Below are 27,862 nucleotides of genomic sequence, written 5' to 3'. Positions count from 1 at the left end.
CAGAATTGCTAGATTGGTGAATGTGCAAGCAAGAAAAGAAACTGATTCCAGAGTGGCTAGGTGCATTTATGCATGTGGTATCCCATTCAATGTTGTTCGCTCTCCTTACTGGCAAGATATGATCAGGGCAGTTAACAAAGCTCCTCAAGGGTACAAGGGGCCCAACTATGAGAAAGTCAGAACCCAGCTTCTCAAAAATGAGAAGGACCTTGTGGAGGACATTTTAGCTCCAATTCGTTCTTCCTGGAGTAGCTCTGGGGTTACGATAGTCTCAGATGGTTGGACAGATATAAGGCGCAGACCATTGATAAATATCATTGCCACTTCCCCCAAAGGAGCAATGGTTATCAAGGCAGAAGACTGCTCAGGAGAGGTGAAAGATGCACAGTACATTGCTGATGTTATTATAAAAGCGATTGAACAAATAGGGCCTAACAAGGTGGTGCAAGTTATCACGGATAATGCACCGGTTTGCAAAGCCGCAGGTTTAATTATTGAGGGGAGGACGACATCTTTTGGACACCATGCATTGTCCATAATCTGAATCTGATCTTAGAGGAGATCGACAACAAAGTTTCCTGGATAAAGGAACTCACAGGGGAAGCAAGGGAGATTATCAAATTCATCACCAACCACCACCAGTCTCAGGCCATATTTTGAGAGTACTCCAAATTGGAGTTGTTAAAAGTTGCTGAGACAAGATATGCCTCAAACTTCGTGATGTTGAGCCGCCTTGTTGAGGTTAAGCATGATTAGTTTCTATGGTGGTGAGTCAACTTTGGATTGAGTGGAGACAAGCAGATTCAGAGCGGGGATCTATGGTGCGTAGATTGTGCCTTGATGAGGATTGGTGGAGAAAGGTAGATTTCTTGCTAAAGTTCACAACCCCTGCATTTGAGCTTCTCCGGAGTGCTGACACTGACCAACCTTTCTTGGGAGAGGTATATGATGGCATGGATTCCATGGTTGAGAAAACTATGGAAATCATTTCGCAGGAGTCTCCACAACTTTTGTTTGTTGATGATCATTTTGCTGGTTTGATCAAGAAAATCATTGTTGATAGGTGGAACAATTTCAATACTCCATTGCACACTTTAGCACATGCTTTGAACCCCAAATTTTATGATGAGGAGCTTATTGCTAAAAGCAATGGGAAGAGGAAGGCACCCCATAAGGATAGAGAGGTGGCTACTGGGGTGAAAAAAGCCCTTATGAGAATGTTTCCTTCTCATCTACATAGGGAGGTAAAGGAGGAATTTGCCAGTTTTGCTGCAGGAATAGATGATTATGCAGATATATCAGCTTTGGAGGAGAGAAGCACCATGAATCCAGTTAGGTGGTGGATTTGTCATAGAGCAAATGGTGTACATTTGCAAAACCTTTCCATTCGTATTCTTTCACAAGTGGCAAGCTCTTCATCAGCAGAAAGGAATTGGAGCACTTATGGTTTTATTCATTCTGTGAAGCGCAATAGGTTGGGCTCACAAAAAGCAGAGGATCTTGTTTATGTGCACTCCAACCTTCGCCTTGCATCTCGTAGGGGTCCAGAATACAACAGTGGTCCTTCTAAAGAATGGGATGTGGATGCAGAAAATCCTGATTTGGATCTCTCTCTTGCTGCCCTGAATATTGAGGCTGAATCTGGAAGTGGAATTGGTGCATCATCTTCTTCAGCACTACCATCCACTGTTGAGCATTGTGCTGCTTCTATTTTTGATGAGGATTGTTATGATGAGGATTAGTCTTTTGTGACTTGTCTCTATAGTTCTTGCAGCCTTATAGTCTTTATTGTACTTGCAGCCTCATATACTAATATAAATAAAGGCTGATTTTGAGATTTTGCCCTTGGATATATAATAAAGGTTGCTTTTGGATTTTCCTATATTTTTATTTTCATTATGTGATCATTCATGACTCATGAGTAAATGTGATGTAAATTTAATCTTAATGTTTAAATGTAATAAATTATAATGTATCATTAATGCTTTATGATTGCACATATATATAATAATAATTTTTAAATATTTTTAATATATATATATATATATATATTTTCGCGTTTCCCCGTTTCCAAAATTTGGGGAGGTCGCGTTTCGTATCGCTTCCCGTTTCGGAAACTCGTTTTCGTTTCCCCGTTTCGTGCAACTTAGGTACAATGATAAACAAAACCAACATAGCCAAAAACACATAAAAAATTACTCAAGCATCAGAACACCATTTTCAAGTCAAAAACTGCGTTGCTGAGCCATTTTATTATAATGAGGGTACAATGAGGTGTTGGAAAGAGTGCACTTGGGCTTGCTCAAGGCAAGCTAGCTAAGCCCAATTGAATAACAAGAAGTCCCCTTCAAATATGTTGCTGCTCTATCTCTTGGCTCTGCGCTGAACTACCCAGAAATACATTGTTGGGTGTGAAGATCTGTTGTTGGGGCCTCCTTTGGTGCTTAGAAAATTCCGGGAAATTAACCCCGACCTCTCCACCGATAACCCACAAAATCCCATGAAGGAATTGGCCAAACGTTGACCTCAGAATTTCGGCCCAAATTTCCCCTAGCTCCTCTAGCTGCTATTTGAAATGCGACCTTGTTTGACCCCTCAAATCTGCCCAGAAAATTCTTCCAAATTATTGCTGAGGTCCTTGTCAAAAACCCAGAGAAACCCAGAAAGGGTTTGTCTTAGTTTTGACACTCCGAAATTGACCCCAAATGCTTGGCTCTCCCGCAGTAGATGTAACTTGTAGAAAATGCTACATTTGTTGCTCTGCAAAACTGCTAGAAAAGCCCCCACAACACTTCCTCTGACTCCTCCTCAAGTTTTAGGCCCAAACTCCCTTCACTCCTCAACTCCCAAGTGTGTCTCCTCCAAGCACTGCTCAATCCCAACGTTGCAGCTAGAGTCTCCTCCACACGAATTCATACTCCCACTGCTAGAACAATCGGAAAAGGATAGAACTCCCTCTTTGGGCTGGCACTTGAAGTCCACTGAAGCAAGGGTTGAGATCTCCGCTTAGAGACACTCATGTGCTAAACAACACTTGCAGACTTGGCTTCCTCTCAAGTGTGCTATGTCAAAGACAAGTTTCTGTATAGATGAATGAATGCCCAAAATGAGTGCCTCTTGCTCTATTTATAATTTGTGGCCCCTTCTCTCCTTGTGGTCCCCACTCTCTCTCTCTCTCCAAATTCGCATTCCCTTCTCTTAACTCTCTCCTCCAAGAGTGTGAATTCCCTTCCTTGGGTCGAATTTCTCTTTCTTGTGGTCCTCGCTTTCCACTAGAGCCACAATATTCTCTTTTCCTCCTAAGTCTTGGTGCTTGAATTGCGTCCTCTCCCCAAACTCATCTCTAATGCTAAAAATCAAAATTGGAGTTATTACAAAATATCAATGATAAAGAATTAAACTTAAACCAGCCTAAATCCTTCTGCACTCCGGATCTACCAAGTGCCTAGAGGGATCAAATCTCTTTTCACTTTAAAAGAGGTTTGCATGTCAAGGGATTTGATCCCTCTTGGTGCTCGGTAGATCCGGAGTTCAGATGGATCTAGGTTGGTTATGCACTCATATTTCTAAGAAAGATCTCAAATTTTTATATATCTTAAAGACATTCTTTTTAACTTTTATAAATTTACCTCACACAAACACATTTTAACTATAATCTCTATTTATGTAATTTATTCTACCATTATTTTCCATTTTACCTTAGATAAAAAGGAGACAATTATATATATATATATAAATTTTTTTCCTTTATATATCTGAATATTTCAACTATGATTATCAACTTACATAATTTATTAAAAATACTTATGGTCTCTTATTTGGATAAAATTTACCTCACACAAAAACTTTTTAACTATCATATCAATTTACATATTTTATATATTTGAAATACTAATTAATTTTCAAGTGCTTTATATTTCATAAATACTTATTATTTTAATTTTCAAGTGATTTGTATTTAAGAAATACTTATTATTTTTTACTTTGATAAAATTTACCTCGCACAAACATGTTTTAACTGTGATGTCAATTTACATAATCTTTGTAGGCAACGTTTTAGTTTTGCAAGTATTCCAATTTCATGCAACATTTCACACATAATAAGAGTTGACTATGTTTATTCATTTTCACGTTTTGGCAAATAATCTTATATGCTTTTTTACATTACAGATAAAATCTAATCTAATATTTTTTTAGGAATGAGGTGTTGGTAAGTTTTATAGCTGAGTGAGTTTGTTTTCCCAATGTAAAGGTAGGAAGAATCTTATAGATTATATAGTTTAAGAATTTTTGAAGAACAAACATATCTTAATTGAAGATTTGGGCACTGATCCTCTGCTAAATGAACTTTATATTCTTTTTGTTTTTTTGAATTCTGTCCATGCTTTATTTCCTTTTGTGATCGATAGGATTATTGTGTATATGTGTTTTTTTTGTTAAAAAGTTTAATTGGTTCAACATATTCAATATTATTCTTTATTTTCTATTAATTAGCCGACATATATATTTTTAATTTCTTTTAATGTAATGTTATGTAACATCTCCCTCATAGACTGGGCTATAGTGCGCCTCTCGATGCAAAAATCCTCCAAATAATCACATCTTTAAATCTCAGAATAACATCGCCATGCAAAAATTGATTCCATAACAAAGTTGCACCATAAAAGATCACATCTTGCCCCTGGTAGCGAAAAGACTAGCTCGTACTCTCTTTGGGAGGAAAATAATAGAATGTGTGATGATGAAATGAAATGAGTGGAGTAGTCTCTATTTCTATGATACTTAACTCCCACATTTTTACAAAAATACATGTAAGAAGCTCTAATTAGAAGATCACTTGAGTGTTATACAAGAGAAAGGTTACAAGCCAACCTCATAGATCAAAAACATAAATGCAAACACGTGTGGGAGAAAGACCACCTCCACTATGACGTCATCCTCCAAATGAGCTCTAAATTCCACAAATGAGTGTGAAGTGGGCTTATGAGCACTCCATACTTCAGGATGTAGCTCTAAGATCATGGGCATGGCTCCAAAGTGTCTCCATATCAAGAGGTCATATCCATGGTAACCAACGTCACCCTCTAAAGGGTGAGAGGGGTGACGTGGCATTCTCCTACTCAAGCATTGGGGCTAAAAAGTGATGTGCAAGCCCTCCCCTATCCTCTCAAAGATAACCATCATCATCCAAGCTCTGGAACAAGTAACACCCATCAAATAGTGTCAAGGCCAGAGCAGGGGTGTCTTGAGTCCATTGGGTACATCATCAATATCTCCAACACCAATCTTCATGGGCTCATTGTTTCAGCATCTCATAGTACCTTGGAGTGTCAAGTACCATGTGGGGTCATCAAGTATCCCAATGCTCTGCCTTGTATAGGCAACGCTACATCAACAAGGTCACATCCTCTCTCTGGAATGGGTAAAATGACCTCTATAATGTTGTTGAGAAGGAGAATAATTATATCTCAAGAGGCCTCTACTGTTGTTAAAATACTACTTGACAAAACCCTATCAAGACCAAGTGAAAATCACCAATCATTAGGGACAATAACCATAAATGCATCATAGTGGACAATACCTAATGTGGGGGGCACAATAATACTTCACACAAATCTTACCTTCAAATGTCTAACGAGATCAAGTCCCGTAAAAAATTTACCTCCGTCTCTAAGGGATGGTTTGATGGATAACTCTATTAGGTGTTTCTAGCCCCCAAGGGGAATTGGCATGTCCCAAGTTAGCCCATCAATTCACAGGTGTGTGTGAAAATGGTGGCAGCAAAGTGGGAAAGACTTCAGGGATAAGTGCCATAGCCAAGTGACAAGCTAATGGAGGTCCAACATCCCGAGTCTATAGATATACTGAGGGAGCAATCATGGATGCATGAGTTACCCCTTTCCTCAACTTGTTTTTCCCACACATTTGGTGCACCTTTTACTTTATGGATTTCCTTGATTTGGGTGCATAGCTCATGAACACAAGCTTGCTTTGTTGAGATTTTGCATTTAATACCCCTTGAAGATGAGTTTGTTTATCGCTCATCAGGGTTGGGACAATACAAGAGTTCCTTTTAATAGATAAAGCATCATGTGCTTTAGGAACTAGGTGATGGCTAATGAGTGGTTTAGATCTCATGCTTGGATTTTTCCCATGTGCTAATCAAATTTCCCAACCATCTTGTGCATTTTATCTTTCTCTTTCAGTGTGTCTTTCTTATGATTTAACCTTTCTTTTAGCTGCATCAACCTCTAGGGAAAATTTTTCCTGCCCAGATTGGAGGATGAAGATGAAAGGGTACCAATTCCCATGACCAATGACCACTAGCCCGAAGAATGGAGATGGAATAATGGGAAAGCTGGAAAGTGGAAGTATGGGATACCATGGACATGTTACTTGAATCAGATCCTCCCCGGTAATGCCCTTCCTAAAACCCTAAGGCCTCAGAGGAGGTCCCATTGGACTAGATTCAAAGACCAACCTTCCAGGTGAAGTGAGGGAACAAGAATACAATCAAGATTAGTAAATCATCTAGTTTTCCCCTTGATCCATATTAGCAAACATAACATCAATGATCAACACTAGCACATTTAAAGGATTTCGTAATTTTTGCAAGAGCACTCATAAGGTAAGGTGCATGGTCATTGTTTAATTTTATGTGTTTTAAGAGTGAGCAAACATCCATACACCTACAACATTACTAAGTAGAGACATTTGAACTCTTGCAATATCTTCTAAATTCAACAGAATTTACATGCAAACAATCAATGACTACAAGCAAATGGGCAAACCAATCTTTGAACACTCGGTGAATTAGGGCCCTTTCATGAAAGACGCTAGCTTGAATAAGGGGTGAGTGTTAGCCTATCTAATCTTTCAATGAAATCCAATCTCTACAAAGAAGCAAGATGATATAAATCAGCAAGCAAGAATGATCCCAATCATTAATCAATAGGGTCAATGAAGCAACAAGATCTAAAACATAGGCAACCTTAATGAACCATCTATTATAAAGATCCAAAATCATTCACTATTAGTGCAAGCAGGTTGCAATATATGGTCATTTAGGAAAAGGCATTAAGAGAATAGTAAATACCATTAATTAACCACTCCACAAGCATTATTGGCATGCATGCACAAACAAGTCAGGCAATCCAATCAAAGAACTTGGAATCATCCCAGAGCACCAATTTTGCAAAAGCATAAGCTACCAAGAATAATGAGCTGGAATTGGTGAGGCTTAAAAAAATTTGTGGCGTACCCAAGTCCTAGGGCCTGAGTGTTAGTTGAGGGCATCAATACAATGTTATATCATAAGCATATAGATGTAGGTATATTTCCCACTGTGCTCTTAGCAGCATATGGTTCTTTGTTTTAACATCTTGGGCAGGTGTTTCTTCAAGCTACTTAGCTTTTATAGGTATATAACTTTGTTCACCAACAAGGTTCATCTCCTTATAAATATAATATTTATCATGTAATTTTTAAATATTTAGCCATTTCAAGGAACTTACTAATGCTGTTGACTTGCATGGCTGATTATTTCAGTAATGCTATTCTAAAATGTATTGTTTTTATTGAATTCCAAAATGAAATTATCTACTCAAATCTACCAACTTATTTTCATATATTCTCAGTAGGCAATATAACGTGAAAAATTAACTTTTACTTGGATTGTTTATATATACATGTATATGGGCAAAAATAATTTGTGCAGGTCAGGAATCTTATTGGGGATGTAAAGGGAAAGGTAGCTGTCATGGTTGATGACATGATTGACACAGCTGGTATGGAAATATTCTACTTGTTTTTAAACTATCTTCCATCATGGTTCTTGGCAATAAATTTGATTTACACCTTGGACTAGGGGACACTCATCAAACCATTAATAACCAATAAGTAGATTCAACCAATTTTTAGTGGACTATTGGAAAATTCTGCACTGAAGATATGCTATAAAATCACACTTTTGAGAAGTTGATGGTGACATATATTTCTCTAAGTAAAATAAGTTTTCACCTTTTTTGGTGCTCCTTCAAAAAAAGTGTTTTTAGGAAAGCTCTTTGATTCCTAATAGCAGTGACCCTAAACATGGTACCTTGTCCACATCAGTTGTCTGGATCAACTCCTGCCCTGCCTTTTGAATAATGAGTGAGGCCAGAACTGAGGACTTCCTGGTTACAGATTCTTAATTTTCATGTAAGAAATATCTTACGACTCATGCCTCATGTTAAATAACGGACAAAGATTCTTGGCACATGCTGTTTCTGTGTTATATTCATGAAATCATACGTCACAACATGTTAGAAGCTGGAATTGTTTTCTGAGACAGTTTTTTTAACAAACTTAAAACTAATGTGTAGGATATTCTTTATTCTAACAGTGATAATGGGATATGCATTACTAATAGAAATCTTCAAATGCATCAATAATGGAAATTTGATCAAGTTAGTAATCCAATTGTTGTGAAAAATTGAAATGCTTCATGGACCATTTCCTATCTGCAAACTAGTCATCCGCTAACTTCTCTAGGAGAGATTGCTCAAGGAGACACCTTCTCCTGGAACATGGTAAATTATCTTGTGATGTGTAAAACCATTATCCTGCAGAGTCTCCCACTCTTAGAATAACATGGTAAACTTGGAATTTTGATTATTTGACAAAAAAACTAGAGATAGATTCATTCTGAAGTCTTTGCTAAAGCCTATAACAACCAATCAAACTCTCTTATTGCAGGTTTCTGAAAAAAATATTGTGAATCAGTCAAGGGAAATTGGGAATACAATTAAGAGCATAGAAGTTAAAACAAAAATAAATTGAACACAAGAAACCAGTAACTCAAATGAACTTGGATGAGAGAATATTAGATTGTAAAATGAAGTTAGCTCATGTATCTTTGTAGTAAAGGCATGACAAAAACCCTACGAGCATAATCCCTAGATATATGAACCCTAAAATGACTTAAATGTCATTTAATCCTTTAATACAGCAATGATGAATGATTTAAACCAAGTCAAAAGTGATTTTATTATAATGTGCAAGTCTATAATCTAGAGGACCACTATTTGGTTTTAACTAAATAACTCCAAACATCTTCCCTTAATATTCATTTTAGGGACTACACTCTGTTTGTCTGTGAATTTTACAATTTTATCTAAGCCAAGAGACCTGGTGAAAATAGTATAGTCTAGTCCTGAGTTGCACAATATGTCAGCTCAACTTCTCCATCTACTAGCTGTCAAATGGAACGATAATGCACATCACTATGTTTGGTCAGCTCATTGAAGATGGGTGTTTTTGTCATCTCGAGAATTCTTTGGTTATCATAAAAAGGTATTGTGGGTTCAATTTGATGAACATCATGAACTTACAAATCTACAAGCATTCTTCTAAGAGAAAATGCTTCACATGCCCCTTTGGCTACTGCTTTGTATTTTTCTTTTGTAGAGGAAAGTGAAACTGCATGTTATTTCTTTGTGATCCAAGAAACTTCTCCTGTGCCAAGACTGAACACACAACTTGTTTAGATTTCCTGTGATCCATGGATCCTGCTTAATCTGAGTCTAAAATAGCCACACAACTAAGGCCCTCTTCTTTTCCCACATAGATACCAAAATCCAATGTTCTCTTTTCATACGATACCATGGCACACTCTTTGCTGTTGTATGTTGATTTGGGGTAGCATTGGAGGTGCTCTAAGCCTCAAATTTTGCTAGGAGGCTTGGGCACAGGTATTCCAAAGAACCCAGAATGCGTTTTGGGAAATTCCACTCAGAAGTGATTTTATTAAAATAATTAATATTTTTAATGGGGTTCTTAAGTCTAAACTTAGGAAAATTAAAATATTAATGGGTATTAATTTAATGAGGGGTGAAACTTCTAGAAAAAGCCATGGATCAAGCCAAAATGATCTAAGCCTTTCATTATGTTTTTAATCTAGGTCGTGGGTTGCCCAACAAGAAGATATAAGAAGGGGCTTGAGGGTCATTTGGAAAACACACAGAGAGATAGAGAAAATTGATTTTTTGAAGTGAGAAGTTCTCAGCAGAAAAATTGATTAGGGAGATCTCTTGCAGTTGACAGGTAGGGATAACAGCTTCTGGAGAGAGAGATTCTTAGTGGGAGATACATCAACAGAGAGGCAGTAAGTGATCCAGAAGCATTGATGCAGAGGCTGACGCAGGGTCAGAAGGGCCACGCAGAAGTGACGCAAAGGTAGAGAGAGAAAGTCAAAAATTAAAGCAGAGGGTCAGTTTCAGCAGTCGCAAGCCGGGGCGTGAGACCGGGAAGCTCAGAGTAGTGACTCTGGGCTATTGATGGAATTCCCAGATAGGTGATGTAGTTCCTGGAAGGGTTGATGCTGGGACAGTGTAGAGGCAGTGCAGAGATAGTGAAATGCTTGCCAAGGGCACTTCATCCAGCAGTCGGATCGGACAGGATTTCTCAGTGATTGTGTGAAGTAAAACTCACAAAGCTTCTGCCAGTATTTCTCTCTGTAAATGAATATCCCTGTGAGGTATTCAGTGATGTATTCAAATTTTGTTACTGCTTAATAATAATGAACCCTCAGAGCTGTTGCACCAGTTTTCTCGCATTGGGTTTTTTTGTGGACTATTTGTCCAAAAATAACTGTCCTATGTGTTGTATTTTTCATTCTTGCTCAGTATTTTGTTTCCACATATATGTAAATTAAGTGAAGGCTGCAGATGTATTTTCTTCGATATTTACCATAGAATACAGTAAATAACTTGCATGATTTAATCAAGTAGGATATGTAACATCAGTTTTTTGTTGTATGGATTCCAACTTAGGAATTTTCACATGGCATCAGAGGTAGTTCAGGTGAGACAAGAAGAGTAGAACCAGAAACCCCAGCGTTGAGCAAAAGGGGAAATCGAAAAGCTGCAGGAGGCAGCAAGTCGAAACGCCAGAGGGTTTGCACAGTTCTAGCTGGAGGGTCGAAAATTCGAGGTAGTCTCTCTCTGAGTGAGTTGTAGGAGAGAAAGAGATTCCAGTTTGAATTTTTCTATGGCAAAGGTAGCAGCGCTGAGCCTCAACATGAGGAGCAGTTGGTGGACGTAGATTTTTCAGTGGGCAACTTTGTTGGATTGAAAAGACGTCAGAAGAAAGAAGCAATAGAGCATAGTGAGGGAATACTTCCTTAGTGATTTCTTACCGAGGAAATCAACATTTCTTGTTGAGCAACCGAGGGGTAGCATCTTACCAGCTCCATCTGGGAGTGCGTAACTCAGCCTACAAGCTACGCATTAGGGAGAAAGAGGGAGCTGTTCGACAATTTTTGAAGGAGATGGCAACCAGTGGCTTGGGGGATCAGGACAGGTAGGACGAGGATTCCAACTATGCCATCTGGAAGGCTAAGATGACTTTCCTACTAAATGAACATGCCCTCAAGATGTATGTTGATAATGTGGTAGTTGTCCCGGCTGATGCAGATCTGCTAAAGAACTACAAGGCTAAGATGGCTAAGGCAAAGAGGATGATGTTGATTTGGGGTAGCATCGGATGTGCTCTAGCCATGAAAATTGGTGGAGAGGCTAAAGCACATGAGATCTTCAAGACCTGGAAAGGGTTTGGGCAGATTCTAATTAGTTTGGGAGATATTAAAATAATTAATATTTCTAATGGAGTTCCTAAGTCTAAACTTAGGAAAAATAAAATATTAATGGGTATTAATATAAAACTGGGCTAGAATGTTCCAAAGGATAAGGATCAAGCCAAATCTAATCTTAGCCATTGATTAGAGATTTAATCTCGGCCGTTGAAGGACCAACAAGAAAAGTATAAGAAGAGGCTTGAGGGTCAGCTGGAGAATACACCAGAGTGATTAGTCATTCATTTTGCTAGAGTAGGGTTGCTAAGCAAATTTGAATCAGTGATGAGCAACGAGGGGCAGTGAGTACGAGATAGAGAAGCAGATATAGTACTGAGAGATTAGCGCAGAAGCAGAGAGAGCGAGAGCAACAACCAGTTCAAGCCACGCAGAGCCCAATAGAGACAACGCAGAGGCCAGAGGGACTGCATCATCCACGCAGAGGCTGCTGGAGTGACGCAGAGGATCCCAGAGGTTGTGAAGTGCCTTAGAGGGATGACGCAGAGGGTCCTGGGGCTGACGCAGAGCCCAGAAGGGCTGGCGTTGAGCTTTAGAGTCACCAGAGAGGGTTTTGTGGGACAGGTTTTTTGAATACCTATTTCCGAATATAGAGGTATTGTTGCCATGTATTTTTCTCTGTCAGGTGAGCCTGTTAGGCACCTAGTTGTACTCAATGTTGGAATTTCTAAGTCTGACTGCTAGAAACCCTTCATGTACTTTTCTGATTTATTTCTGCCTACTTGTTTTGATTAATTAACAAGTTATTTACCATGTAAATACTGAAAATAAATACAAGTACATGCTCAACACATTACAGATCATCAACTGAAGTAAACAAAACAAGCACACAAGTGACACCGTTGTTTTTGGACCAATGTCCCCGGGAAAAGCCAATGCGGGAAAACCGGTGTAGCTATCTGAGGGTTTTAATTATTAAGCAGTTTTAGAATACAATATGGATGCCAAAACCGGCTCACCCAACATAGAATAATCTCGGCAGTAGTACCTCTCAGTCAGAGACAGATGTTCTGGCTGAAACCCCGGATAAACACTCAACAGCTCCCAGCTCCAGTCCGCCCCATGAAAACCCCAACGTTAGCCTCTAGGATTGTGTCAGCCCTGGCCTAGCGTCTGCCCACTGTCACCCTAGCTTGCCTTGCATCAGCCTCTGGAGGCACTGCGTCAGCCCTTAAAGCCTCTGTGTCACGCACGATGGCTCTCTGAGGCACTGCGCAACTCCTGGTTGCCTCTGCGTGAGCCCTGGCTAGCTCCTCGTGAACCTCTGGCTAGCTCCTCGTGAACCTCTGGTTGGCTCTGCGTCCCTCTCTCCCGACTTTTGCGCTGATCCTCTTGGTACTATCTCTGCCTCTCTGCTTCTGTATTCACTGCCCCTCAGCTACAACTTTGATCACTCTTTTGACTTCCTCAACAAACCCTGCCCCAGAAAATCGAAATTTTGATCAGCTCGTTGTGTTCTCCAAGTGACCCTCAGGCCTCTTATACTTTTCTCGTTGACAATTCAACGGTCGAGCTTAAGTCCCTAATCAACGACTAAGATTAACTTTGGCTTGATCCATGACTTTTGGACCCTTCAAACACAATTTTATATTAATTCACATTAATATTTTATCTTCCCTAAGTTTAGACTTAGGGACTCCATTAAAAATATTAATTATTTTAATATCTCCCAAACTGTTTAGAATCTGCCCAAACCATTTCTAGATTTTGGAGATCTCATGTGCTTTAGACTCTCCACCATTTTTCGTGGCTAGAGCACATCCGATGCTACCCCAAATCACCATTCTAGGAAATATTGCATAATAATAGACCCTCAGAATAGCTGCACCAGTTTCCCGCATTGGGTTTTTCCAGGTACATTTGTCCAAAAATAACGTTGTCACTTGCGTGCTTGTTTTCTTTCAGTTGTTGATATGTAGATGTTGTGATTATATTGTGTTTATTTTCATATCCAAATGTATTAAATAACTTGTTCGAATTCAAACAAGTAGAAGAAATAAACCAGCATAATACAGATTAATTTTCTAACACATAGACTTAGAAAATTCAACATGGTATCAAAGCGTGGTTACAGATCACAAGAAAGCTGAAGGCATCAACTAAGCAGAGCATTTGTAGCAAAATCAGCTGTCCTGAGTGACAGTAGCTGGTCCTTCCAGAAGCGACAGAGGAAGTATTGACGCAGAGGGACTGCATCATTAGTCCGTGCCAGAGAATGGCCATGGCAGAGGCTGAGGAGGGCAGAAACAAGCTCACACAGAGCCACGCAGAGGCTAGGAGGGCTGACACAGTTGGTTGAGGGAGTTGTTTTGCCAGTAACGGGATTGCGTAGAGCCTAGAGGCTCAGTCCTTCAGTTACTGAGGCAAAGGAAGTTGTGGGCAATTTGCGAGAGCGAAGCTGGTGGGGTACTGTGGTCATAACAGTACCTAACAGGGCAAGACCAAGGTAGAGGGAGTTGTTGCCGAGGCAGATTTCCAGCCAAGGAATCTGGATCAGTGTTGCAGTTGCACAGACGATCGGAGAGAGGCAACTTGACGATTGGCAGAAGGATTTCTAGGAGGAAAATCGGGACTTAGAGGGAGTCCAGAAGAGAACTTCCAGACAGGAAGTAGAGAGACTCGGAGGAGTTGAACCGAGAACTTCCAAACGGGAAGTAGAGAGACTCAATAAGTCGAATCGAGAACTTCTAGGCTGGAAGTAGAGAGACTCGGAGGAGTCGACAGAAAAGAGCAGAGAGATGGTCGTGAATGGGTTGAGAGATTACGATAGGCTGGATGGAGCGTCCAACTTTGTGGTCTGGAAGGCCAAGATCTTGTCCATTCTAGAAAAACATTGCATCAAGGGCTTCGCCTTGAGAGTAATGACTATCCCAATTGACCTGGTAGCTAATGAGAGGTACGACGAGGAAATGGCCAAGGCAAAATGCATCATCCTTGATGGGGTCAAGGATCATGTGGTCCAACATATTACTGAGAAGGAAACGTCAAAGGAGATGTGGGACACCTTGAAGACGTTGTACCAGCATACTTCTGTGCAGAGGAAGATGATCCTTAAGAATCAGCGATGGTCATACCAGATGCAGAGGGGAGAGCAGATAAATCACTTCCTCAGTAGGTTGCAAGAGTTCTGGGACCAACTAACTTGCATAGGGGCTATGCCGGATCAGGAGTTGATAGTAAGGACCGCACTTAACGTAGTCTCCAAGTGCGAGATATTTGTCTAGAGCATACTCGGTAGGGCGAGTCTTCCAGATTGGGAAGAACTTTGGGCAGCTCTTTGTCAAGAAGAGATCAGACGACTAACCAAGACAAGAGGTAGCAGCAAAGGAGTTCAGATCAAGAAAGAAGAGGAAGAGGATACGGCTCTAGCATCTGTGGGAAAGCAGGAGAAGAGGAAGAAGAAGGACCTCTCCAAGGTCAAGTGCTTCCATTGTGGGGAACTAGGTCACTATGCGAACCAGTGTCCGAGGAAGAGGAGTAAGGGAGAGGCTTCTGACTCGAAGACAATGCCAGTGAAGGCGGAGAAAGAAGTTGAGGAGGATGACGATTGTGCCATGAATGCTCGTGTCCCACTAGAGAAGAAGTGGGGAGACATCGAGCTATAGTCAGGAGGACTACAGGCGATGAGGGGCAGGATCCTTGAGGTACCCAACCTCATGGATTATACCTTGCTACGGGAGCCCTGAAGAGAGAGTAGCAGGACTAGCGGATGTGGGTAGAGACGGATATGGATGAAGCAACAGAGAGTGCTACAGTGCAGGAATCCTTGGACAGTGCGAGGCTAGCAGGCTGCAACAATGTGAGAGGCACGGGAGTGTTGCACCAGTGTAGGATGGCACAAAGAGTGTGCAACGGTGTGAGGTGCAAGGACTTGTTGCAGTAGTGCAGAGGTCAGTAGAGGGAGCACTTTTTAGCGGCAGAGAGAGCTTCAACATCGGGAGTTTTTCCAGCCTAACAAGGATGTCAGAAGTTGGGTGGATCAGTTACTTACTTCTCAGTAACTGAGTTACAGTGCAGTAGCACGATGCAACATGATGAAAGGGGGATGCAATGCAGATGCAGTGTTGGGAGTATGGATCGGCAGCAGCACACATGCAGAGGGAGCTATCGTATGGATGCAGCAGTGGCAGTGGCAGGGCCATGGGCAGCGTTACAGGATGCAGAGGATGTGGGCAGGGAGGCCTAGCATCAATAGAGGTACTGGTGCCAGATAATCAGAGTAATGCTTAGTGAGGAGTATTACTGGAGCACAGTCCTCGCTAAGAGGGAGTGTTGATTTGGGGTAGCATTGGATGTGCTCTATCCATGAAAATTGGAGAGGCTAGAGCACATGAGATCTCCAAGACCCAGAAAGAGTTTGGGCAGATTCTAACTGGTTTGGGAGATATTAAAATAATTAATATTTTTAATGGAGTTCCTAAGTCTAAACTTAGGAAAAATAAAATATTAATGGGTATTAATATAAAACTGGGTTAGAATGTTCCAAAGGATAAGGATCAAGCCAAATCTAATCTTAGCCATTGATTAGAGATTTAGTCTCGACCGTTGAAGGATCAACGAGAAAAGTATAAGAAGAGGCTTAAGGGTCAGTGGGAGAATACACCACAGTGATTAATCATTCATTTTGCTAGAGCGAGGTTGCTAAGCAAAGTTGAATCAATGATCTGCGGCGAGGGGCAGTGAGTACGAGATGGAGAGGCAGAGACAGTACTGAGAGATCAATGCAGAAGCAGAGAGAGCGAGAGCAACAACCAATGCAAGCCATGCAAAGCCCAACAGGGACAGCGCAGAGGCTAGAGGGCCTACATCATCCGCGTAGAGGATGCTCGAGTGACGCAGAGGGTCCTAGAGGCTACAAAGTGCCTCAGAGGGCTGACGCAAAGGGTCTTGGGGCTGACGCAGGTCAGCAAGAGGCTGACGTAGAGGCCATAGGAGCCAGCGCTAGTTTTAGAGTCGCTAGAGAGGGTTTCGTGGGACAGGTTTTTTGAATACCTGTTTCTGAATATAGAGGTATTGCGGCCATGTATTTTTCTCTATCGGGTGAGCCAGTTAGGCACGCAGTTGTACTCAAGGAAGTATTGCATAATAATAGACCCTCAGAATAGCTGCACCGATTTTCCCGCATTGGGTTTTTAAGGGAACCTTGTCCAAAAATAACAGTGTCACTTGTGTGCTTGTTTTCTTTCAGTTGTTGATCTATATATGTTGTGACTGTGTTGTGTTTATTTCGATATTTAAATGTATTAAATAACTTGTTCAAATTTAAACAAGTAGAAGAAATAAACCAGCAGAATACAGATTAATTTTCTAACGGATAGACTTAGAAAATTCAATAGATGATCCTAGATGGAGTCAAGGATCACGTGGTATGCCACGTTGCAAGAAAAGGGATCACTAAGGAGATGTGGGATGCCTTGGCCACATTGTATCAAGGATCTTCCATGTAGTGGAAGATGTACTTAGTGCAGAAGTTGAGATCAGCTTAGATGCAGAAGTGGGAGCGAGTGGATCTGTTCCTCACAAAACTGAAGGAGACCTGTGATGAGTTGTCAACTTTAGGACATACACCTCAGGATTCAGAGTTAGTGAGACTGGCTCTAAATTCTGTCTTAGATGATTGGAAAATCTTTGTCCAAAGTATCCTGGGTAGAGCAGCATTGCCAAATTGGGACGAGATGTGGGCAAGTCTGAAACAAGAAGAGCTGAGGAGAGACTTGCTCAAGGTAAAACTTGATGGGAGCAGTAGTAGCAGTGGGTCAAAGCCCAAAGTGGAGGAAGAGGATAATGCATCCCTTGCATCAAAGGGACAAAAGTGGCTCAAAGCCCAAAGTGGAGGAAGAGGATAATGCATCCCTTGCATCGAAGGGACAGTAGGGGTAACAGAGACAAAAGAAGTACATCTCCAAGGTGAAGTGCTTTAGGTGTGCCGAGATGGGCCACTATGCATTCCAGTGCCCTTTGAAGAAAAAGGACAAGGATGAGAAGCATGATCCCAAGGTTGTAGCTGCAAAGATCAAGCAGGAAGAGGAGTTCGCCATGACAGCTAAGATACCTCCAGGAGGGAGGTGGGCTGATATAGAACTGTAGTTCGATAGAGCTATAGATGGGTAGTGTTGTCGCACAGATTGTCATGACAACGCTCAGACCGGGGGCTGTCACCTTGATCCCCGATCTCTCCATTTAAGCCTGTCTCCCGCGGCTAAGGGGGGTAAACCCTATAGGATAATGGATGACCAACTGCGGACCAGTTGGGTTGGGAGACACGAGGGAAAACAAGCACTTAATTGATTTTATTAAGTTAATAGACCAGTGCCTTATGAAATAAATGATTAAACGATTATTTATCAAATACTGCAGAAATATGAACTCATTAACAATTGTTTACCATCAAACAAATCAAACAAAGATTGACCTTTACCAAATGCGAGATAATCGATAAATTCTCGATGGCTTAACAATATTCCAGCAAATAAAATTCGAAAGATTAAAAGCTTTAAATAACCGTGTAATTTTAAATGCTAAACAGAGATCACATTCATATAGCTAATCTTTAAATGATCATTTAAGTATGTTTAACCACATGAAAATGATAAACATTAATCCCACGTCAAAATTTTAGCCTCAGCAGAAAAACATGACAAATCCCTGAACCAAGACTGAATCTGGCAAAATATTTCCAATTTTTTTTATGTTTTCAAATAAAACAAGACTAGGCTAACTAAAATAAATGAAACTTTAAATCTAAAATCTAAACTATAGAACCAAATAAAAAGGCCTAAAAATTATTTTTTTATGCTTTTTATAATTTTATAATTTTTATGGTTTATAATTTTTTATTTTTTTTAAACAAAAATAAATCTAAAAAATAAAACAAAAAATTTAGAATCTAACTATCTAAAATCAAAGAAAATCAAAATCCTAAATTCTAAAATTTATATATGATAAAGCTAAGATTAAAAAATATCTAAATGTAAAACTGAATTATGATCTAAATATAACAAAACGAAATTGCCTTTTACTTCCTTATTATATGAAACCAATATCTAAAGCAAAAAAAAAAAAAAAACTGAAATTGTATTTACTTTGAACCTAAAAAAACAAAAATGATTTCTCCCTACGCATATGGAGAAAATACTTACGCATATAAAAATTTAACCTATCCATGCACGTAATAACACCAAAACGCAGATACCTAGCCCGTGTATTGAATTTTTTTGACTGTTTTGTATGTATGCAATGCAGGTGCAGTCGACAGCAAGGAAGAAAGCTGAAGCGAAGACCAAGGGGAGGAAACACGGGTTTCTGATGCAGGTTTGAGATCGAGGTGCGGATGATATTGCGGGAGTGAGCCACGAAAATGGCAGGTCGGGGATATGGAGAGCTGAGGCAGTTTGACGGCAGGATTGATCACATTCTTTTTTTTGGCAGGCTTTATATATATATATATATATATATATTTGCAGCTGCAGGTTTGGATGAGCGTAGAGATGAATGGAGCCGTGGCGGAAAAGAAATGCGAGGAGGAGGGCAACGATGTGAACTGGAGCTGGATTTGGCAACGATGATACACAGGAAAAGGCCACGGATTTTGATGAATGAAGAAGATTCGATGAGCGGATCACTGTAGCAAAAGATTGGGTAGCGCAGGTCAGACACGATATGTATATAAAAAAAATGGCGATGGATCTATAGCTCTGCATACAGGCAGGAGAAGGTGCTGCGATGTGCGGATAGCTGTGTGAGGGTTTGCGTGGGAGAAAAGGATGAGATAGCAAGGGCGCAGGTAGGATTGCAGGTTTCAGCAGAGGCGTGGAACATGGACAACAATAGATGAATAGCGTAGGTTGATAGAGCAGCAGGTATGGAGAGGCTGGAACACAGCTTTGCTTTAAAAAATTTCAAAATGTCCCTTAAACACAATTAAACCTGCAACATGACAAAACCCTGAATAATAGCGGGGAGCTGATCAAACCCTCGGAGGTCTTCAGAAAACCCTGGAACCCGTAAATGGAAAAGAAAAACACCTAGAATACATGCAAAAAATAAAACCCTAAAAACTGGCTACAAAATTTACAACTTTGTGACTCTGCAACAGCCAGATTTGTCAGTAACCCTCCATAATATTTTCAGAATACCAAATTTACTATGAGATACTTCAGAAATCTCTCATGCATTCATAAAACAAATTTAAATGATAAACCCAAGATCGAAACTGGCTGGGCTCTGCAAGAGAATGCTTGCGGGAGTTGGCTGGTTCAGCCAAGAACTTCCCCAAACGCCCACTGATCTTCTCAATAAGGGTTTCCTGCACAGCTCACTTCAACCATCAATAAAGAGGGAAAAAACAATACTAGATTCTAGATACAATGGAGATACCTGCCATTATTTCAGAAATCTTATTACCATTCAAACCCTAGTAAGTGAACAAGATACCTGTGTTCAACAATACTCTACATCAAGCTATTACTAATGGCTTAAAAATAAAAATATGCAGAAAATAAAGCAGCTCACAGCACTTTAGAAGAGTAACACCAGCAAGATTTCAACCCCAAAGTCTTTCTTTATTAGCACCAGAAAAAGTTTACAAGAGAGCTTTTTTCAGCACAAGACTCACAGATCGAATGATCTCAAATGACCCCTAGCACCCTATTTAAAGGAAAAATTCCCAACGGCTAGTTCGAGTGATCCATGTCAAAATGATCTCGACCGTCAATGAGGATCAAGATATCTTTTAATCTCATCCGTCGAATTTTTAAAAAATTGGAATTCTGCATTTATTTACTCAAAAATTTGACCTATTATTATTTTATTATTTTTTTAAGTTTTTATTCTATTTATTTATTTATTTTATTATTATTATTATTACTATTATTATTTTTTTTAAAATTTTATTGTTATTTCTATTTATTTACTATTATTTTTAATTTTTTAATTTTATTTTATTTTTAAATGGATCCTCGAACTTAGCCTTTGGAAAAATCACCTAGGACCTAGGACTTAGGACTTATGAGGGAATTAAAACATTTTCTAATCCTCAAGACACTTAACATCATGACTTTTACAATTTTACATTTCAAGGGGAAAACCCATTTGACATAGACTCTCATAGACCACCTAGTTCTGCGATCAAATATAATCTAGCAGATCAACGCACTAGGATTCTTCTAAGATTCTAATGACAAAATTCATTCCGGCTTTGGGGTCAGGTTGAAGGAAAACTCTGCTGATCATGGATCGGCGAGACAAAAAACCTTCTGGAATGTAGATTATCACTAGAAAATTAGGTCCACCTAGGAAATTTACATACATGACTCAACTCTGCTAAGATTATTTACAATTCACACATGCAGACTGGGTTTACAACATAATATGATCAAGTCGACGATGACTGTCGAATGGCACGGACATGTCGATTAAGCACTATCCCTTTTGCGAAAAAAGGGGGTGTACTGCTATGGGAAGTTGACACGTAGTGGTCAACATCTGGCTCTACTTGGGGACACGTTGCTGCACTGCAGGAATGTGAGAATCCAGAATCTGCATCCACGCAACACACAACAGAAATAAGTAGCGTCCATTCAAAAATCATCATATAACATTTAAGCACATGAAAGATAGAAGCTCTTCATTTATTAACAAGGAAAGTAAATCTAATCCTAAAACAGAAATAAAATGCTGAAATAACAAGGAGTAGGGTTAGAAATACAATACAAAGGATGCCCTATGGCATCAGATATCATCTTTGAAGAACAACTTGAGCATTTGGCCATTCGCAGGTAGATCAAGTGGTTTGCCATCCAATCTGCTCAAGTGGAATGAGTTTGGTCCAGCTATATCTCGAATGATGTACGGTCCCAGCCACAAACTATCGAACTTCTTATGTTTTCTTGGTTTCTCATTCTTGTGATCCTAAAGAAGTACCATATCTCCCACCTGCAAAGATCTATATCGAGAGAATTTATCAAAGCTTTTCTTAATGTTAGATTGATTTTTACATATAGCATCAAAAACTGTCCTACAAGCTTCATCTAACTCCACAATCTGATCTATTCTATTTTGAACAACATCTTTATTAGTAGAAAAATTCTGAAGGAGCTGATATGCTGGCAATTTCAGGTGCACAGGTAAGGTTACATTCAAGCCATAAACTAATTCAAAGGGAGATTTACCAGTAACTTTTTTCTTAGTGATTCTATCTACGCATAAAGCATACTTGATTTTGCTATCCCATGATCTCTTAATCTCCTACTATCTTCTTGATAATGGTTATGAGATTCTTGTTACTTGATTCGGCCAGACCATTACCCTGAGGATAGTAATTTGACGAATGAGATAAGACAATGCCATACTTGAAACAAAAAGATGAAAACTCTGAGGAACTAAAAATTGTCAGTAGTGATCTTAGTAGGGACACCAAATCTAGTAATGATATTATTTTTAGTGAAATCCATAATAACCTTTTCAGTGGCATTCTTAGCAAGAATGGCTTCAACCCATTTAATGAAATAATCCGTAGCAGTCAAAATCCATGAGTAGCCATTGCTAGAATTTTCATGGAACTTCCCTATGAAGTCCAGACCCCAAAGCTGCAAAGGTGCCTCTACAATGACAAGTTGTAGGGGCAGGGTAGCAAGCTTTTGTTTGCCAGTGAATAGTTGACAGGCTTGACAATTTCTAACAAACTTATGCACATCAGAAAAAATTGAAAGCCAATAATAACCAGCTCTCAGGATTTTGTGGGCAGTAGTTCTAGTAGCATAATGACCACCACAAAATCCTGAATGAAACTCAGAGATTAATTTCTTGGACTCAATGTCATCAACACACCTAAGCACTATGCCCTCAGCATTTCTCCATCCAAGGCCATCCTTCATAAGGCAATACTTAGTGGCTTTTAGTCTAAGAGCCCTTCTCTTATGAGCAGCTAAATGGTTAGGACATGCAAGATTCATCAAGTAATAAACTATTTCCTTGTACCACTCATGCTCTCCTAATCTTTGCACCTCCAGCGAAGATAGATCGCTAAGACAAAACAAACCAAGAGTCTTTTCGTTACCTTCAGTCAACATGTGAGCCAAACCTTGGCCTTTGACTAGCTTGGTGGGTCTGATCTCTAAATCATATTCTTGTATTTTAGTAACCCACCTAGCACGAGTCCCTAAGCAATCAGTTTGAGTTAATATATCTTTAACAACAGAATGTGGGACGAAAGCAATGATTTTAGAATAACCCACATAAGTTTTGAAGTGCTTAAGAGACTTGACCAGGGCATAAGCTTGCTTTTCCATGGTATTGTACTTCAATTCGGAATTTTGAAGTGCTATACTCATGAAAGCAATAGGCTGCTTGTGACCATCTTTATTATTTTGTAACAGGACACCAGCAACGGTATCTTCGCAAGCGAAAGAAAAAATCATGAAATCCTTGGAATAATCGGGACTAACTAAGACAGGAGCTCTTGCAATAGCACATTTGATTTCTTGCCAAATTGCCATCTTCTTGCCAAACAAATTTTGCATCTTTCTTTAGAAGACTTTGAATAGGCTTAGCTATTTCTGCGTAATTTGGAATAAACCTTCTAAGAAAATTTGTCTTTCCAAGGAAAGACTGAAGGGATTTAAGATTATGAGGAAGAGGAATCTTTTGGATTGCTTCAATTCTTTCAGGATCAATCTTGATTCCATCCTTAGAAATGATATGGCCAAGTAATTTCCCTTCTGTTGCTCCAAAAACAGACTTAGCTGGATTCAAAGAAATCCCGTATTCTCTACTTCTGTCGAAAACCTGCCTAAGATGATTTATATGACTAATACCATCTTTAGAAAAAACAGTAAGATCATCTTGGTAAATCTCAATAAATTTCCCGATTAACCCCTTGAAGGCATAATCCATAGCCCTTTGGAATGTAGCCCCAGCGTTGGTTAATCCAAACGGCATTCTGATATATTCAAAGGTACCCTATGGTGTGGTGAATGTGGTTTTATGACGATCTTCGTTTTTAACCCATACCTGATTGTACCCAGAAAAACCATCTAGCAATGACATCATTCCAGAACCGGTTACTCTTTGCATTAAAGTCTCCATGTTTGGCAAAGGGTAATTATCTTTCTTACATGCTAGATTAAGGTTTCGGAAATCGACACAAAGCCTTATCGTATCGTTCTTTTTCCTAACAATCACCAGATTTGAACACCATGTCGAATGCCTGGTTTGAGCGATAATTCCTGCTGCAAGCATTTTCGCAAGCTCTTTCTGAACCAAAGGGGCTAGTTTAGGATTAATTTGCCTAAGTTTCTGGCGAAAGGGTTTAGCGTTTCATCTTTTAAGGGGATAGTATGTTCCATGACATCTTCCCTATAGCCCTTTAATTCATCATAAGAAAAAGCTAAAACATCTCGATATTCGCGAAGTAAATTAGTTAACTTTTTTCTTTCCTCCACACTAGTACCTTTACCAATTTTAACAATCTTTGGGTTTTCAGAAGTACCAATGTTTATCTCGAGATATTCACCTGGGTCCATTTTATTTTCCTCTCTCAACTTCATGGTATCATGTCGATCAAAATGCTGCTCTAAGGTAACCACATTCCTAGGAGTAGGATTTATGATATGCTCATAATTTAAAGATCCATCCTCCTCAGAATCTATCCAGAAATCCTCAAACTCATCCAAACTATTAAGAAAACGAATGACTTGCTTTTCATCATTAAAGACTTGCCAATGCTCTGAATTATTTGGAATAGATGGTCTAAATATTACTTTCATTTTGATCTTATCTTTAATTAGCTCATCAGATAAATGGAAAGTAGTAGCAGCTATGGCAAGTTCATCTGCCAAACTATTTTGCTCTCTTGGGATAGCTTTGAGGTCAAGGGCATCAAAGTGCTCCATAGTATCCCACACAACATTTCGATAATTTCTCAATCTTTGATTTTTACATGTGAATTTATTTTTAAGCTGCATGATAATTAAATCAGAATCCCCCTTAATGCTAAGCAACTTAATCTTCAAAGATTTTTCCAATTCAAGACCCAACAATATAGCCTCATATTCAGCGACATTGTTGGTTGCTTCAAATTCTAATCGATAGGCAAACTTGAAAATGTGATCAAGGGGAGATTTAAGCACTATTCCAGCACCTTTACCATGCCTAGACGATGCACCATCGAAGTACATGTACCAAACTCTATCATTGAGATCCTTAATCTTATCATCGAGAGGAACTATGAAATTTGACATGATGGCATAGTTCCCAATGTCAAATTGCTCTTTGATTATCTCGTTGTGAGGTCTCTTAGGATCTTCGACATGAAATTTCCTTTCGGGCTCTCTATTTAGTCTCACAAAACCATCACCCCTAGGAGAAGGAATCATAGCATATGACCAATTCATTTGAATACTTCCTCCTAGATCAGAGGCCCACTTTCTGGATAAAAGCATTCACCAAGCATCAGGCACATCCACAACAACAATATCCATAACAATCATGATGTCTGGGTAAACTGATAGATGAACTTGCAAATCTTTGATCAAACCATGCACTTCAATTTTCTTAGAATCCATGGCACATATGTTATAGTAGGGTCTAGAAACTCTTAAGTTAAGCTGTTCCATGACCCTTTTAGTCATTACACAAGCTGATGCACCAAAATCTAGCATGCAATTATTCAATTTATATCCATTAACTAACAAGGTGATAAAGAAAGGCTGGTGATCTTTGTTATCTGCATCTAAGCTTTGCAAATATATGGGAGCATCATGATAGTCAACTTCCCGAGTCTTCTATTGAGAAATATTTACTTGAGGACCCTGAATAGCTTTTAGCAATTTGTCTCTTTGGGAAGGGATTTAAGCAATCTCAGAGACAGAAACCTAGATTTTCGCATTGTTGAACCAACTTCCCAAATCGATATCTAATCCAGAGTTTAAACCAGGGTTAAAGGTTTTAGGGGGAATTTGATTCCCGCTTTGATCTTTATCCCTTCTCTGATAGGTTAAACCTTTATCTCTAGCAATTTCCATGATTTTCTCTGGAGAGGGTTTTTCACCATATAACCTAGCCAAAATGTCATCTTCATTTTCAAGGTTATTTATACTAAAAGCTGATGAGGGATTCATAACATCACGACTATTTTCCTTGACCTCTATCCAATCATCCATAGACAAAGGAAACTTGTTACCTACTACATTTATTTGATCACCTGTCCCAAACATTCCATTATCCAAGATTCTTCTAACGATAGGGCAAGTGGCCTCTTCATGAAGAGCATCACAAACCCGACAATAAGGAGGAGCATTATCAACCAAATTAGTTATCGGATTAGGAGGTCTTTGCTCACTAGACTGACCCTTCTTTTGCCAATTGTTATTTCTATTATTATTATTTCAAGGTTGGAAGTTTTGTGTTTGTGCTCTTTCCATTTGGATCAACCTATTTTGCAAAGTGGCTATCTCCTTATTATGATTAATTTCCATGGTTTCAATCTTTTGGAGCAATTTCCACCTTGCCCTTTTCAAGCTCGATAGCTAAGGCTTGGAAATCCCTATAATCATTAAGTCTAGCACGCCTCAATTCATAAGATGGCTCAGGACTAAAGGCATCAATGTAAAAATCTCGAAGAGATTTGTCGGTAGGTTTATAGTCTCGAGGTAATTCTTTAATGATATCATTTAACCTTTTATGAAATTCTTCAGCGGTTTCATTCTCTCTCTTTTTGATTATGCTGATAGCTTTCACAAGGTGTCTTCCTTCTCTCTTATCTCCATACTTTTCCTTAAAGGCATTAACAATTGATTGTAAGGAATCAAATGAATTTTGAGGCTTTTCCGTAAACCAATCTAAAGCATCACCCTCCAAGGTTAGAACAAAAGGGGTCATTTTAACATCTTCATGATTAAAATCAGCGGCCCTTGCGTACTTCCCTAGCCATGAACTAAAAGCTTTCAGATGTGAATTAGCACTGATTGCGTTATCTCCCTGAAAGATAGGCAATTTATCCATTCCATGTTTTGGAATATCATTGGGATAACCCTACATGTTAGCAAAGTTACACGGGGCGAATATGTCCATGATGTCGTGCTCAACTGGACTAGTAAAAAGTAAATGGATATCAGAGAGGGCTTCTTGTCCGAGGTTAACAAGAAGTGTACGAGAAGAGAGCTTGTGTAATCGTACCCTGAGGGCCCTTTCAGGATCAGGGGCAGGATTGCACAGACTGCTTGGATGTCTTCTAGTATACACTCTTGTAGATAATATATGAAGTGGAGTCGCCACCCGGACAGGAAGTGAAACACAGAAAAGCTTGAAAGGAAAGGACCAAGGACAGAAAAACTTTGTCCCCGGCAATGGCGCCAAAAAATGTTGTTGCACAGATTGTCACGACAACGCTCAGACTGGGGGCTGTCACCCTGATCCCCGATCTCTCCATTTAAGCCTGTCTCCCGCGGCTAAGGGGGGTAGACCCTATAGGATAATGGATGACCAACTGCGGACCAGTTGGGTTGGGAGACACGAGGGAAAACAAGCACTTAATTGATTTTATTAAGTTAATAGACCAGTGCCTTATGAAATAAATGATTAAATGATTATTTATCAAATACTGCAGAAATATGAACTCATTAACAATCATTTACCATCAAACAACTCAAACAAAGATTGACCTTTACCAAATGCGAGATAATCGATAAATGCTCGATGGCTTAACAATATTCTCGCAAATAAAATTCGAAAGATTAAAAGCTTTAAATAACCGTGTAATTTTAAATGCTAAACAGAGATCACATTCATATAGCTAATCTCTAAATGATCATTTAAGCATGTTTAACCACATGAAAATGATAAACATTAATCCCACATCAAAATTTTAGCCTTAGCGGAAAAACATGACAAATCCTTGAACCATGACTGAATCTGGCAAAATATTTCCAAAATTTTTAATGTTTTCAAATAAGACAAGACTAGGCTAACTAAAATAAATGAAACTTTAAATCTAAAATCTAAACTATAGAACCAAATAAAAAGGCCTAAAAATTAATTTTTATGCTTTTTATAATTTTATAATTTTTATGGTTTATTTTTATTTTTATTTTGTTTATTTATTTTTCTTTTTTAAACAAAAATAAATCTAAAAAATAAAACAAAAAAATTAGAATCTAAATATCTAAAATCAAAGAAAATCAAAATCCTAAATTCTAAAATTTATATATGATAAAGCTAAGATTAAAAAATATCTAA

At 39.1% G+C, this 27,862-nt stretch overlaps 1 protein-coding gene across 5 annotated transcripts in view; it reads left to right on the top strand.

The window, feature by feature from the left end:
* Positions 1–27,862, top strand: part of LOC149235718 (ribose-phosphate pyrophosphokinase 1-like) — a 407,512-nt gene that overhangs the window by 215,026 nt on the left and 164,624 nt on the right. For all 5 annotated transcript variants that reach the window (XM_089372178.1, XM_089372182.1, XM_089372179.1 and 2 more), the window contains exon 6: positions 7,718–7,787. In XM_089372178.1, coding sequence (XP_089228304.1) covers positions 7,718–7,787 — 70 coding nt within the window. The remainder of the gene's footprint in view (positions 1–7,717; positions 7,788–27,862) is intronic.

Source organism: Pinus tabuliformis, chromosome 8 (assembly GCF_031772625.1).
Source record: "Pinus tabuliformis cultivar Carrire ecotype Pingquan chromosome 8, CPIR1, whole genome shotgun sequence".
Classification (NCBI taxonomy): Eukaryota; Viridiplantae; Streptophyta; class Pinopsida; order Pinales; family Pinaceae; genus Pinus; species Pinus tabuliformis.
This window is presented reverse-complemented; position numbering and strand designations above follow the sequence as displayed.